Source organism: Monodon monoceros, unplaced genomic scaffold (assembly GCF_005190385.1).
Source record: "Monodon monoceros isolate NGI ecotype Baffin Bay Population unplaced genomic scaffold, NGI_Narwhal_1 Super_Scaffold_1, whole genome shotgun sequence".
Classification (NCBI taxonomy): Eukaryota; Metazoa; Chordata; class Mammalia; order Artiodactyla; family Monodontidae; genus Monodon; species Monodon monoceros.
Window position 1 is genome coordinate 71,358,634 of NW_021703765.1, and position 13,939 is coordinate 71,372,572.

Genomic DNA, 13,939 nt, shown 5'->3' on the forward strand with positions numbered 1-13,939 from the left:
CTACATTGCTGGGAAACTGTAAGATAAAAAGAACAGACAGGTGGATAGAAAATGACTGAAGGAAAAAAAGAGAGTTGGATGAGAAAATTAATAAAGGGAAGAATAAAATGGAAAAGAGGTAGAAAAAGTTAAATTTTAAGAGAGAACAGACAGATATGTGGAAAGAATGGGTAACAGTAAAGGCAAACAAATACTAAATAAAGTTAACTGACAGAGAGCTAGACAGACAGAAAAAACAGAATAGTAAGCAACAGGGGAAAAGGAAGAAGAAAAGTTAGTATGGAAAGAGATGCTGTGAGTGAAAAATACAGAACAGGGAGGAAGGAAGGGGGATCGAAAAACGAAGAGAGGGGCTGCTTCTAGTCTCACCAAGTTCCAATTATCCTCCAAAATGCTAGCCTCCAGTAGGCAGGCCATACGGACTTCAGCCTCAGCTAAATTCAAGCAGCCTGATCCTTCCTGGTCAGGTTCTGAATCCCAAGCAGTAAACAGGTAGCTCCACCCTTAACCCAGCTGGGCTCCTCCCTACCCAATCCTGCCCCGTATCTTGAGGGCAAGGAGAGAAAGTAGCGACAAGTGGAGGAGAAAGCCAAGCAGAAAGAACAAAAATAGAAAGAGCAGGTGACAAGGAAACAAAGTTCTAAAAAGCATTAGGAAGTGTAAAAAGGGGCAAGATGTAGGACTAATAAAAAGTGCAGAGAATGAGTTACCATGAAAAGGTAAATAGAGCTGCAAGAGAGAAATAGAATAGAAAAAAGGGAGAGAAAAATAGGGAAGAAGGGAGGTCTGTTTGAAACCTGTCCTGTTTAGGGACAGAAGCCTGTGTTGGGGAAGACAGACTATATATTTACTCAATCAGTAAGTTTTTAGTAATATCTGGAAAAGGTATGAAGAGAAAGCGTTATTAATATCTCATAATACGAATGTTTTCTTAAATATTCTGTACCAAAGTTCCCACCATAAATATAATAAATGTAATATTATATAATATTTGTAATATTATATCTGTAGTAATATTACGTTTATAAAGGTAAATATATTACTAAATTATACAATTCATTGAATATGCTTATGTTTATATATCAACTTTGTGTAAAATGCTGTGTTATGGAAAATATAAAGACAAAAAAGATCAGACCCAGACTTCCAGGAGCTTATAATATAGTAGGAAAAATAGCTTGAATACCAAATCTCAAATAATCTGTACACAAAAATAATATACACTGATTGGCATTTGAACATTATTTGGAAGAACTGATAAAATTTGGACAAAAACTAGGGGAAGGAGAAAGCAGAAGGAAGAACATTTCATTTACATAACCATTTATCTTTCATCTAACCATACACTCATACATTTTACAAATATTTATTGATAACATAAATTAGATCATTTGCATGGCTTGAGTAATTTAAATATATTATTCATTTATTCATATGAAATTAAGAATATCATGTGCAGTGGAATACAGGACATTGTTAAGTAGAGGTAGGCTCTAATCACTTTGCTTACATTATTAGATAAACAAATTAAAATACCAGTATATTTCTGGATCAGAAATCCCTACCATAAAATCTTAGGGAGTCTTTTGAGGCCTCTAATCATATGTCTATCTAATAAGGGTGAGGGGACTAATGACAGTCTCACCAAGTGATAAAAGAATGCTTTTGGACAAAGGACTCTTGTCTCAGTCAAGAACAAATCTCAGATTGTTCAGAGAACAACCATGGCAAATCAGTCTGCTGCTCTGGACAAGAGAACTTTTCTCTTTTGGCATCTATTCTAAAATGTCTTATGCCACCAACCAACATTTGGGGGTTTACTTTTCTATTTTTCTCTCTAAATTAAGCCCCTCCCTTCTGTATATTTAGCACTGTTCCCCTTTGAAGTGTCTTTGGAATCATAATTCTCCCATTTCTTTTTCTACAAGGGCTAACCCAAGCCCAAATGATGAACTGGGTGATATTTATTTTCAGTTTTGTCTTTTCTTTTTACTTAGCTCCTTAGCAAGCTCAAACACATCTCAGTTCTCAATGTAATGGGCTACTACTATATATTACATGTCAATTTCAGTTAACAGATATTCATTAAACTTCTACCATGAGCGAGTTACTGCAGTGGATACAAAGTCAAGAAAAACACCTATGTAGTAAAGTATTTTAATTTAAGTAAAAATAGTACTTAAAGAAAATTTCTAGTAATAATAGCTACCAATTATCAAGTGCTTTCTCTGTAAGCATTTTAATCCTCAACACAACCTTTGAGGTAAGAAGTATTATTCTTATTTAACAGATGAAGAAACTGAGGCTTAAAGAAGTTGTGTCATTTTCCCTCTGGTTACAGAATTATCAAGTGGTAACACCAACATTCAAACTCAGTCAGTCTGATCATAGTTCTCACTCTTAACAGGAAACTGGTTAATGGGAAAACAGGTTAAGGTAATTTAAAAAATTAATGGGACATCAAAAGAATTATTAGGCAATTGCTTCTTAGATATGACAACAAAAGCACAAACAACAAAAGAAAAAAATAGATAAATTGGTCTTCAAAATTAGAAACTTTACTGCTTCAAAGGATACCATCAAGAAAGTAAAAAAGAAAACCCGCAGAATAGGAGAAAGTATTTGTAAACCATATATCTAATAAGGGACTTTTATGTAGAATATATAAAGAATTCCTACAACTCAATAACACAACCCAATTTAAAAATGGGCAAAGGTTTGTTTTTTCGTTTTTTGTTTTTTTGGCTGCACCTCACGGCTTGTGGGATCTTAGCTCCCCGACCAGGGATCGAACCCGGGCCCTGGCAGTGAAAGCATCAAACCCTAACCACTGGACCGCAAGGGAATTCCCGGGCAAAGGTTTTAAATTAGAGATTTCTCCCCAAAATAATACGAATAACTAATACACATGAAAAGATGATCAACATCATAAGCCACCAGGGAAATACAAAGTAAAATCACAAGATGACATTTCACACCTACTAGGATGGCTATAATAAAAAGACAATAGCAAGTGAATGTTGAGAAATAGGAAACCTCATACACTGCTGTGGAAATATAACATATTGCAGCCACTGGTCAGGGAACTAAGATGCCACATGCCGCGGGGCAACTAAGTCCATGCGCCACAACTACTGAGCTTGTGCGCCTCAACTACAGAGCCCACGTGCTCTGGAGCCTGCGCCACAACTAGAGAAGAGAAAACCCGCACACCACAACTCGAGAGAAGCCAGCGTGCCGCAACAAACAGCTCACATGTCGCAATGAGCGCCACAACGAAAGACCCCACATGCTGCAAGGAAGATCCCATGTACCGCAACAAAGATCCAACGCAGCCAAATAAATTAATTAATTTATTTTAAAAAATGTCCCAAACAGGCAAATTTACAGTGACAGAAAGTAGATTAGTGTTGCCTAGAGCTAGAGAGGTAGTTTGGGAGGGAATGGGGAGTGACTGCTAATGGGCACAGGCTTTCTTTTTAGGATGATAAAAATATTCTAAAATTAGATAATGGTGCTGGTTGTACAATTCTATGAATATACTGGAAACCACTGAATTGTACACTTTAAAAGGATGAATTGTACGGTACGTAAATTATATCTTAATAAAGCTGTTATCCAAAAAAATGACGTTTGGGACAAAAGCAAGGAAGGATATCCCATTGCTGAATCTCATGGTATAGTGATTAATGGATAACATGTTTCTGTCTCTCCTACTGAAAAGAATAATATTTAGAATAAAAAGTGTAAAACATTGTAAGAGGGAACTGAAGATAAAGATTGTAAGAGAGCATCTGACTGCTCTAAATGAATACATCACTCCTGGCCTGAACAAATTACACTCCAGGGCTTTGGTAAAACTTGCAGGTTAACCCAATAAACCATTGAATGAAATCTGAGAGTTCATGTAAAACTGGAAAAATTGCTAGAAATTGCAGAAATTGCTAGAAGTTGTAGAAATTGTAGAAAGCTGTTGATAACTAAAAATTTTTTATAAGGAGAAAGGATAGTAGAATCTGCAAAGATCTTAGTATTTATCTCAGACAAGATTCTACAATGAACTATCCAAAAGATGTGTTTTTATCAATTTATTTATATTTGGCTACATTGGGCCTTTGTTGTTGGGTCTTACTTGATGCACACGGGCTTTCTCTAGTTGTGGCAAGTGGGGGCTACTCTTCGATGCAGTGCACACGTTTCTCATTGCAGTGGCTTCTCTTGTTGCAGAGCTTGGGCTCTAGGCGCACGGGCTTCAGAAGTTGTGGCACGTGGGCTCGGTAGTTGTGGCTCGCGGGCTCTAGAGCACAGGCTCAACAGTTGTGGCTCACGGGCTTAGCTGCCCCACAGCATTTCGGATCTTCCTGGACCAGGGCTCAAACCCGTGTCCCCTGCATTGGCAGGCAGATTCTTAACCACTGTGCCACCAGGGAAGTCCCAAGATGTGTTTTTAAAGAATTAGAAAAAAGTAACCATTAATTCAACATGGATTTATAAAAAAAATCATGCCAGACTAACCCATTCTCTTTTTGGACAGAATTACTAGACACAGTGTATATGGTATTTTGACAAAACATTTTGTGAGAAATTTCATGATATAAAAATAAGAAAATATATTGGGAATTCCCTGGTGGTCCAGTGGTTGGGACTCAGCACTTTCACTACTGGGGCCCAGATTCGATTCCTGGTCGGGGAACTAGGATCCCATAGGCCGAGCAGTGTGGCCAAAAGAAAAAAAGAAAGAAAGAAAAGAAAAGAAAATGTAGACCAAGGAGAAGCACAATTAAGGGCATTTCTAAATAAACCTAAGGTAGTGCTAACTAATTGATAAATATCAACTTAAAAATGGCTTCTAGTGGAGTGAACCAGAATTCTGACTTGACACTGTTCTGTAAAACATTTTCATCAATAACTTGAAAGAAAATACAGTGAGCATATTTATCAAATATGTGTGTTACTTATCTATTGCATCATAACAAATGTCCACAAATTTAGCAGCTTAAAACACACGTATTATCTCACAGCATCTGTGAGTTAGGAGTTCAAGAATAGCTTAGTTGGGTCTTCTGCTTCAGTTTCTCTCACAAGGTTATGACCAAGATGTTGACCAGGGCTGGGTCTCGTCTGAAGGCTCAAATGGAGAAGGATCTGCTTCCAAGTTCATACAGTTGTTGGCCTAATTCCGTTCCTTGAGGGTTGTGGGCCTGAGGGCCTCAGTTCCTAACTAACTCTTGGTGCAAGGCTACACTCAGTTCTTTGCCATGTGGACTTCTGCAAGATGACCTCCTAGCGACATGGAAGTCTCAATCTTATGTAAGCAAATGACTGAAGTGACATCCCATCACCTTTCCTGTATTCTATTCATCATAGATCTTGTCAACACTCAAGCGGAGAGGATTACACAACAGTGTGAATACCAAGAGGCAGGCATCATTGGGGGCTATCTTAGTGTCTGCCCACCACTGTGTGTTTATCCAACATGTCAAATACTTTTCCAATTCAGATAATTTGCAATAGCTCTTCCCTCTCTGGAATGCTCTTCCCCCAGATAATCACATGACTAGCTCCTTCTCATCCTTCAAGCATCAGGTCAAATGTCATCACCTCAGAGATGTAACATTTATTTAAATTCCAAAATATCTTGTTTGTTTATGTGCCTATTTCTCCTTACTAGACTGTAACTTCCTTGGGGCCAGGCAACTTATCTGTCTCATTAACCTCAATATCTCTAGTGCCTAAAAGTGACTAAAATAGGCATTCAGTATTTATTGAATGAATGTACCAAAGTTGTGAGGGATAGATCTTATACTTTAGAATAATGAGTTTTATTTAATAATATAAAAGTTAATAGAAATAAATGCAAGTATACTGCACTTGGGTCTAAAATATCAACTGGACAGAGATTAGGATGAAATGGTAACCCAATCCCATTTACCATCACATCAGAAAGAATAAAATACCTAGGAATAAACCTATCTAAGGAGGCAAATGACTTGTACTCTGAAAACTAAAAGACACTGATGAAAGAAATCGAAGATGACACAAACAGATGGAAAGTTGTACCATGTTCTTGGATTGCAGGAATCAATACTGTTAAAATAAGCATACTACCCAAGGCAATCTACAGATTCAGTGCAATCCCTATCAAATTACCAATGGCATTTTTCACAGAACTAGAACAAATTTTTTAAATTTGTATGGAAATACAAAAGACCCCGAATAGCCAAAACAATCTTGAGAAAGAAAAACTAAGCTGGAGGAATCATGCTCCCTGACTTCAGACTATATTACAAAGCTACCATCATCAAAACAATATGGAACAAAAAAGACACACTGATCAATGGAACAGGACACAAAGACCAGAAATAAACGCATGCACTTATGGTCAATTAATCTATGACAAAGGAGGCAAGAATATACAATGGAGAAAAGACAGTTTCTTCAATAAGTGCTGTTGGGAAAACTGGACAGCTACATGTAAATCAATGAAATTAGAACATTCTCTAACACCATACACAAAAGTAAATTCAAAATGGATTAAAGACCTAAATGTAAGACTAGATAAACTGGACAGCTACATGTAAATCAATGAAATTAGAACATTCTCTAACACCATACACAAAAGTAAATTCAAGATGGATTAAAGACCTAAATGTAAGACTAGATACTACAAATGCTGGAGACAGTGTGGAGGAAAAGGAATCTTCCTACACTGTTGGTGGGAATGTAAATTGGTGCAGCCACTATGGGGAACAGTATGGAGGTTCCTTAAAAAACTAAAACTAGAGTTACCATATGATCTAGGAATTCCACTCCTGGACACATATCCAGAGAAAACTCTAATTCGAAAAGATACATGTACCACAATGTTCATAGCAGTGCTGTTTACAATAGTCAAGACATGGAAGCAACCTAAATGTTCATCAAGGGATGAATGGATAAAGAAGATGTGGTATATGTATACAATGGAGTATTAGCCGTAAAAAAGAATGAAATAATGCCATTTGCAGCAACACAGATGGACCTAGAGACTATCACACTAAGTGAAGTCAGACAAAGACAAATATATGATACCACTTATATATGAAATCTCAAAAAATGATACAGGGACTTCCCTGGTGGTCCAGTGGTTAAGACTCCATGCATCCACTGCAGGGGGCATGGGTTTAATCCCTGGTTGGGGACTAAGATCCCACATGACGTGACGTGCAGCCAAAAAAAAAAAAAAAAGATACAAATGAACTTATTTACGAAACAGAATTACACAGGCATAGAAAACAAATTTATGGTTACCAAAGTAGAGAGAGGGGAGAGGGATAAATTAGGAGTTTGGGATTAACATATATACACTACTATATATAAAACAGGTAAACAACAAGGTCCTACTGTATAGCACAGGGAACTATATTTAATATCCTGTAATAATCTATAATGGGAAAGAATCTGAAAAAGAATCACTTTGTTGTACACCTGAAACTAACACAACATTGTAAATCAACTATACTTCAATAAGAAGAGAGCAAAATTTTTTTAGAAAAGAAAAAGTTAGCAACATTTTACTTTAAAAATCTAGAGTCATTCTATCCAATAAATATGTAATGTGAGCCATATATGTAACTTAAAAGTTTCTAAAAAACTTTTAAAAAAGTAAAAAGAAACAGGTAAAATTAATTTTAATAATATATTTTATTAACCCAAATATTTAAAATTTTGTCATTTCAACATATAATCAATATAAAAATCACTGCAATATTTCACTTTCTTAATTTTGTACTTTGTAATTCAGGGTGTATTTTACACTTATGTCTCAATTCCGGTTAGCCACATTTCAAGAGCTCAGTAGCTACATGTAAATTTATTTATTTATTTATTTATTTATGCATTGGGTCTTCGTTTCTGTGCACAGGCCTCCTCTAGTTGTGGCGAGCGGGGGCTACTCTTCGTTGCGGTGCGCAGGCTTCTCATTGTGGTGGCTCCTTTTGTGGCAGACCACAGGCTCTAGGCCCGTGGGCTTCAGTAGTTGTGGCATGTGGGCTCAGTAGTTGTGGCTCACAGGCTCTAGAGCACAGGCTCAGTAGTGGCACATGGGCTTAGCTGCTCCGCGGCAGCTAAGATCCTGGGAAGATCCTGGGATCTTCCTGGACCACGGCTTGACCCATGTCCACTGCATTGGCAGGCAGGTTCTTAACCACTGTGCCACCAGGAAAGTCCTACATGTAATATTATAAGTGGCATTTTTATTTACAACTAGATTGTAGAGGCTCTTGCATTTGAATTTTATCCTGCAGAGGTGCCATTATAAACTTCTGAGCAAATAAATGACATGACATAATTACCATATAACTCGTCCTTAGTGAGTATGTAGTATATGCCAGGCCCTGTTCTAAATGCTTCCTATACATTAATTTAATCCATTCACAATCCTATGAAGCAAGTATTATTATTATCCTTTTACATGATACTATCATGAGTAACATGTTGGCAGTGTGCAGGATAGATTAAAAAGGGAAGAGACTGGCAAGAATTAGGTTATTTTTATTTACTTATTTACATCCCACTTTGACCTAGATAGTATTTCAGGTGGCTTATGACAGTGCATAAGATAAGACAAAACAACATGAATTGAACATGGGACAAAAGAAGAAAGAAAAACATCTTTGCTGAAATGGTCTGATCCCTGGATGTTAAAATCTCTATGCATTTTTTTAATGTTACTTTATTGAAAAAACAATATTGAAATAAGAGAAATCTAAAGTAAAAAGTTTGCTGCAATCTCATCTAGTCAAAATGAGTTTTATTTTTGTTACTTTAAGTCTTTGTCCTTATGCATATTCGATTTTTACATGTTTGTAGTAATTCTATAGCTAGTATTTTATATTCTACATTTTTGCTCAACATTATTCCATAACCTTTTTTCCTTTTATTAGAGCCTTATTTTCTTTCTCTCCACTCCCCTGAACTGTAACCAATGCAAAAAGCCTGGTATATTTCTCTACATCATTCTCTATTCTCATTAAAACATATCCAAATATATATATATATATATATATATATATATGCTTCTATACACACACACACACACACACATATACAGAGGTTGTTGCAGTGGTATGGTAGGTTTTTTAAAATGGGATCATATACTTCTGTATACATTACTGCTCTCACCTGTTATTTCATGGATATCTCTCCACTTTAATATAAATAGTTCTAATCAATTTTGATAGCTGTATAGTATTCCACATAAGATAATTTATCCAACAATTCCTCTCGTGTTGGACATGTAGGCTTTTTTCAGGTTTTGTTTTTAATTTCCTTTATTTATTTTTCGTTCTGCAAACAATTCTGTGGTAAACATCCCTACATCCCCGCATATATAGTCTCCTTCTTTGCTGATGTTTTTATTACTAAAAGACAGATTCCAGGATGGAATTCTTTTTGTTCCTCAAATATTTCAAGCTCTTTTTCATTCTGTATTATTTTATTGGTCACACCATGCAGCTTGGGGAATCTTAGTTCCCCCACTACAGATCAAATCCAGGCCCCCAGCAGTGGAACCACAGAGTCCTAACCACTGGACCGCCAGGGAATTCCCTCTTTCTCATTCTAGAACCTTTGCACATACTAGGTTTTTTTCCTAAAATGCTTCCTAACACATAGTAATGTGTAATTTAAATTTATTTATATAATTATTTAATGTTTGTTTCATCAATCAAGGGTAAGTTCCTTGAGAGCTGAATCCCATTCATGCTTTAGGTCTTATATCAGCTCAAATATAATTGTTTGTAGAGGTTTTCCATGCACCTCAATGCAAATTTATTCCCCCTATCATATTCTTTCACAAGCCCTCAACTTTTCTTTCTTAGAAATCATCACAATTTGTAATTATATATTTATTTGTATACTTATTTAATGTTGGTCTCTCCTCTAGGACTGCAGGGAGCACATCTATTTTGTTCACCAGTGTAACCCTTGCCTCCAGAAGAGTGTGTGGTGTGTAAAATATGTTCAGTAAATAGTTATTAAACACTGAAAGCTTCTTGGGACTTCCCTGGTGGTCCAGTGGTTAAGAATCTGCCTTCCAATGCAGGGGACACAAGTTCAATCTGTGCTTGGGGAACTAAGATCCCACATGCCATGGGGCAACTAAGCCCGCTCACCGCAACTACTGAGCCCGCGTGCTCTAGAGCCCGCACGCCACAACCAGAGAGCCTGAGCGCTCTGAAGCCCACACGCCGGAACTAGAGAGAAGCCCACAGGCGGCGATGAAGGGCCCGCATGCTGCAACAAAAGACCCCACGTGCCACAACTGAGACCCAATGCAGCCAAATAAATAAATAAAATATATTTTTTAATTGGTATGATGTGAACAATCCTGCTATTAAAAAATATTGAAAGCTTCTTAAAGGAGGATGGGGCTTGGAGAAAATCATACTGTGGAGTAAATTTTCCTTCTATAACAATTTTTTAATGTGAAGTCTGCTTTAAGTGTTCATTAAGACATCTATGTCAAAAAAACTAGTGTTAATATCACCAAAACCTTGCAGGGGAAAAGCAATTAGCTCTAAGGGATGGGATAGCTCCAAAGTACAATATGTGATCTAAGAAGGGAATGCAGAAAGGACCAAGGGAATTTTGAGAGACAGCTATGGAATAGTTCCTCTTTCACTGACTTGATTCATTTATTCACTGCACAAGAATGTACTGAGCATCTACCATGTGCCAGACACTGTTCTAGGTGCTGGGGATGTAACAGTGAACCAAAAAGACAAAACAAAAATAAAAACAAAAACAAACCCATCCCTCACGGGAAACAGATACTTAGAAAAATAAGCAGGGACTTCCTTAAGTGGTCCAGTGGTTAAGAATCCGCCTTCCAATGCAGGAGACGCAGGTTCAATCCCTGGTCGGGGAACTAAGATCCCACATGCCGTGGGGCAACTAAGCCCATGCGCTCTGGAGCCCGTGCACCACAACTAGAGAGCCCATGTGCCAAAACTACTGACCCGCATGCCCTGGAGCCCACAGCCCACAACTAGAGAGAAGCCCGCACGCCGCAACGAAGAACCCACATACCACCACGAAAGATCCCGTGTGCCACAACTAAGACCCAATGCAGCCAAATTAATTAATTAATTTTTAAAAAGAAAATAAACAAATTATACAGTATGTTAAGCTGAAGCGTGCTATGGAGAAAATAATAACAGAGAGAAGGGAGATGGAAAGCAGGAAGGTATCAGGGAGGAGTGATTTTTTTTTAAGTATGGTCAGGGTAGATCTTAGGAAGCTGACACTGGGTCAAAGACTTGAAGGAAATGAAGGAGCCGGCCATATGAATATCTTGAAGAAAAGTGTTCTAGAGGGAGAAAGCCAGCACAAAGGCTCTGAGGCAGGAACATGCCTTGTGTATATGAGAAATAAAAGATGTCAGTGCGACTGGGGGCTCACCAGCTTGATGATGTTAGAAAAAAAGATGGGAGAATTTATGTATTAGTTGTCTTAGCAGACCATGCCATTTTCCTTCTCCCTTACTCCAGCTGCTACATTGAGTCATATGCACATTCAAGTAACATACCTTGCCACCTCCTCCTTCCTACCTCACCCAGGTGAGACTTTTGATTTTCCACAACAGAGTCAACTGTGGGATTTTATGACTTCCTAAATATGGAGAGTTTTACTTGGCTTATTTGTGTAGATTGTTGTTGTCAAGGTCCTGAAGCCAAGAATCTAATTATACCATGAGGTAACTGACTGGGACCAGGGCACTCTTAAAAGGCAGCATTAAGACAATTACTGCACTTTTGCAATTCATAACAAAAGTACCAATATTTCCCTTCCCTCTCCAACCAATCCACTTCTTGCACTTTTCTCAAAACCTACTTCTAAACTAATCATGACTAAAAAGTCACTCCTGATCAATCATAGTAACTACTGTAGATGTGCTCAATGCATTTATATACTCAGAAGTGGATAATAGCTCCTTATTGACTACAGGACAAAATAGCAATTTCCTAATTTGATTTTCAAGATTCTCCCCTACCTGGGCTTAAAACTGTCTTACTATCTACTGTTTTGAGAACTCCCTCAAGCAAGCCGGTCATTCCCCAAAACATCATGCTCTTTTCCACTTCTGCTCTTTTTTCACTTGTTCTCCACCTAAAATGTTCTCCGTTTCCACCTCCTACATGAAGCTTTCTTTAACCACCTTAGCTCACAGTAATTATCCCTTCTTCTAACTTCTATTCATTTGTCTATGTGGTGCATTTTCTTTAATAATTTATTAGGGCAAACTCAAAATAAATTTTTCTGAACCTTCCCAACACACACACACACTGGACTCTCTCAAAATTTCTATCTAAACTGGCTGCCCAAGATTGGCTATTATCTTTGATGACTACTTTATACATACATACATACCTACACACACATTTATTGGACACATGCAATGGTTAACTTGGTGCTAAGCCCCTTATAATGCATTATATAATTTATTCTCTTACCAGCATATCCATTTGTTCAAGTCTTGTGAATTCTACCGTATAAAAGTTTCTCAATTCCAACCTCACCTTTTCATCTTTTTATTAGGTCCTATTACAGGACCTTAATCTCTCCCACCAAGACTATTGCAGTGAACCTCCCTGACCTCAGCTTTCTCCATTCCAATGCATCCCCTTTATTCCCGAGTGACAGCAAATCTAACGTCACTCTCCTAGCTAAAGCCTCTGGTGGCTCCAAACCCTTTAGCTTGATAAGACCCTTTACAACGTGCCCATTTACCTTTACAGATTCATCATGCTTTCCCCCTTGCTAGAAATATCCTTTGGTGTTTGCCCTGCAAACACCTTCTCTTCTTTCAAGATCCAGTTCAAAAGTCATCTCTCGTCTATAACTTTCCGTGACATTCCTGAGCAGGGCTGACTGAATCTCCATTTGTGCTTTCACGAGACTGTAATATAGTCTTATTTTCTACCGATTACACTGTAATGGTTATATTGCTATTCCCACGTCTCCTTCCACCACTGAGTTTGTTCAGTACACTGCTATCTCTTTCCTCTTGATACTGTATTACCGCAGGCAAAAACCAGGATCTGGTGTAAACTATCCTGAACAAGCACCTGTTGAAGAGAATTACTAGGATTTTAAAAAAATATACCTTCAGGGCTTCCCTGGTGGCGCAGCGGTTGGGAGTCTGCCTGCCGATACAGGGGACGCGGGTTCGTGCCCCGATCCGGGAGGATCCCACGTGCCGCGGGACGGCTGGGCCCGTGAGCTATGGCCGCTGGGCCTGAGCGTCCGGAGCCTGTGCTCCGCGGCGGGAGAGGCCGCGGCGGTGAGAGGCCCGCGTACTGCAAAAAAAAAAAAAAAAAAAAAAAAAAAATCTTCAGAGAGCCCAGGACACAGCTCGACGGGTACTCAGCTTTCAGGGAAGCCTGTTTTTATAGGAGCCTGGAGCCTCCCTGGTGAGGCACTCACCACAGAGTAGGTCTCATAACGGACTGGGAAGCGGCAGGAGTGGCCCTGACTGCCATACTGACGAATAGCTGAGTCTCACTTACCAACTCGGGTCGTGGCTAAGGGAGGGAGAGGAGTATGACTGAGGGGTAGTAGCACAGTCAGACTGACAGACTAACCGAAGGTAGCAACAGGTCCCAACCGACTGCCTGACGGACCAAAGGCAGGAAGAAATGACGGCTGGCCTCGTCATCTTCGAAAAAGAGGATAGCCATCGAAGAGCTGCAAGGACGCCGAACACGCGCTTCACGCCGCGGCTCACGCGGAGAAGGACGGGAAAAGAGCAGGCTGGTAGCAAGCCTCGCTGAGTGCGCGTGCGCGGCAGTCTCTCCTTCCTCCTCTTCTTCCTCCCCTCCCCCAGCCTCCCCGGCACTGCCGTCCAACCCCCACACTGCCACGCGGCCAGGCCCGCTCTCCCTAGGCCTGCTGGGGC

At 38.9% G+C, this 13,939-nt stretch overlaps 1 protein-coding gene across 7 annotated transcripts in view; it reads right to left on the reverse strand.

The window, feature by feature from the left end:
* Window positions 1-13,721, reverse strand: part of TMEM116 (transmembrane protein 116) — a 126,244-nt gene extending 112,523 nt beyond the window's left edge. For 5 of the 7 annotated variants that reach the window (XM_029220425.1, XM_029220415.1, XM_029220441.1 and 2 more), the window contains exon 1: window positions 13,626-13,721. In XM_029220425.1, coding sequence (XP_029076258.1) covers window positions 13,626-13,721 — 96 coding nt within the window. Of the gene's footprint in view, window positions 1-369; window positions 569-13,147; window positions 13,161-13,625 lie in introns of those variants that run through there. The other 2 variants (XM_029220433.1, XM_029220396.1) reach the window with 2 other exon arrangements.
* Between the last annotated feature and the right edge of the window lie 218 nt (window positions 13,722-13,939).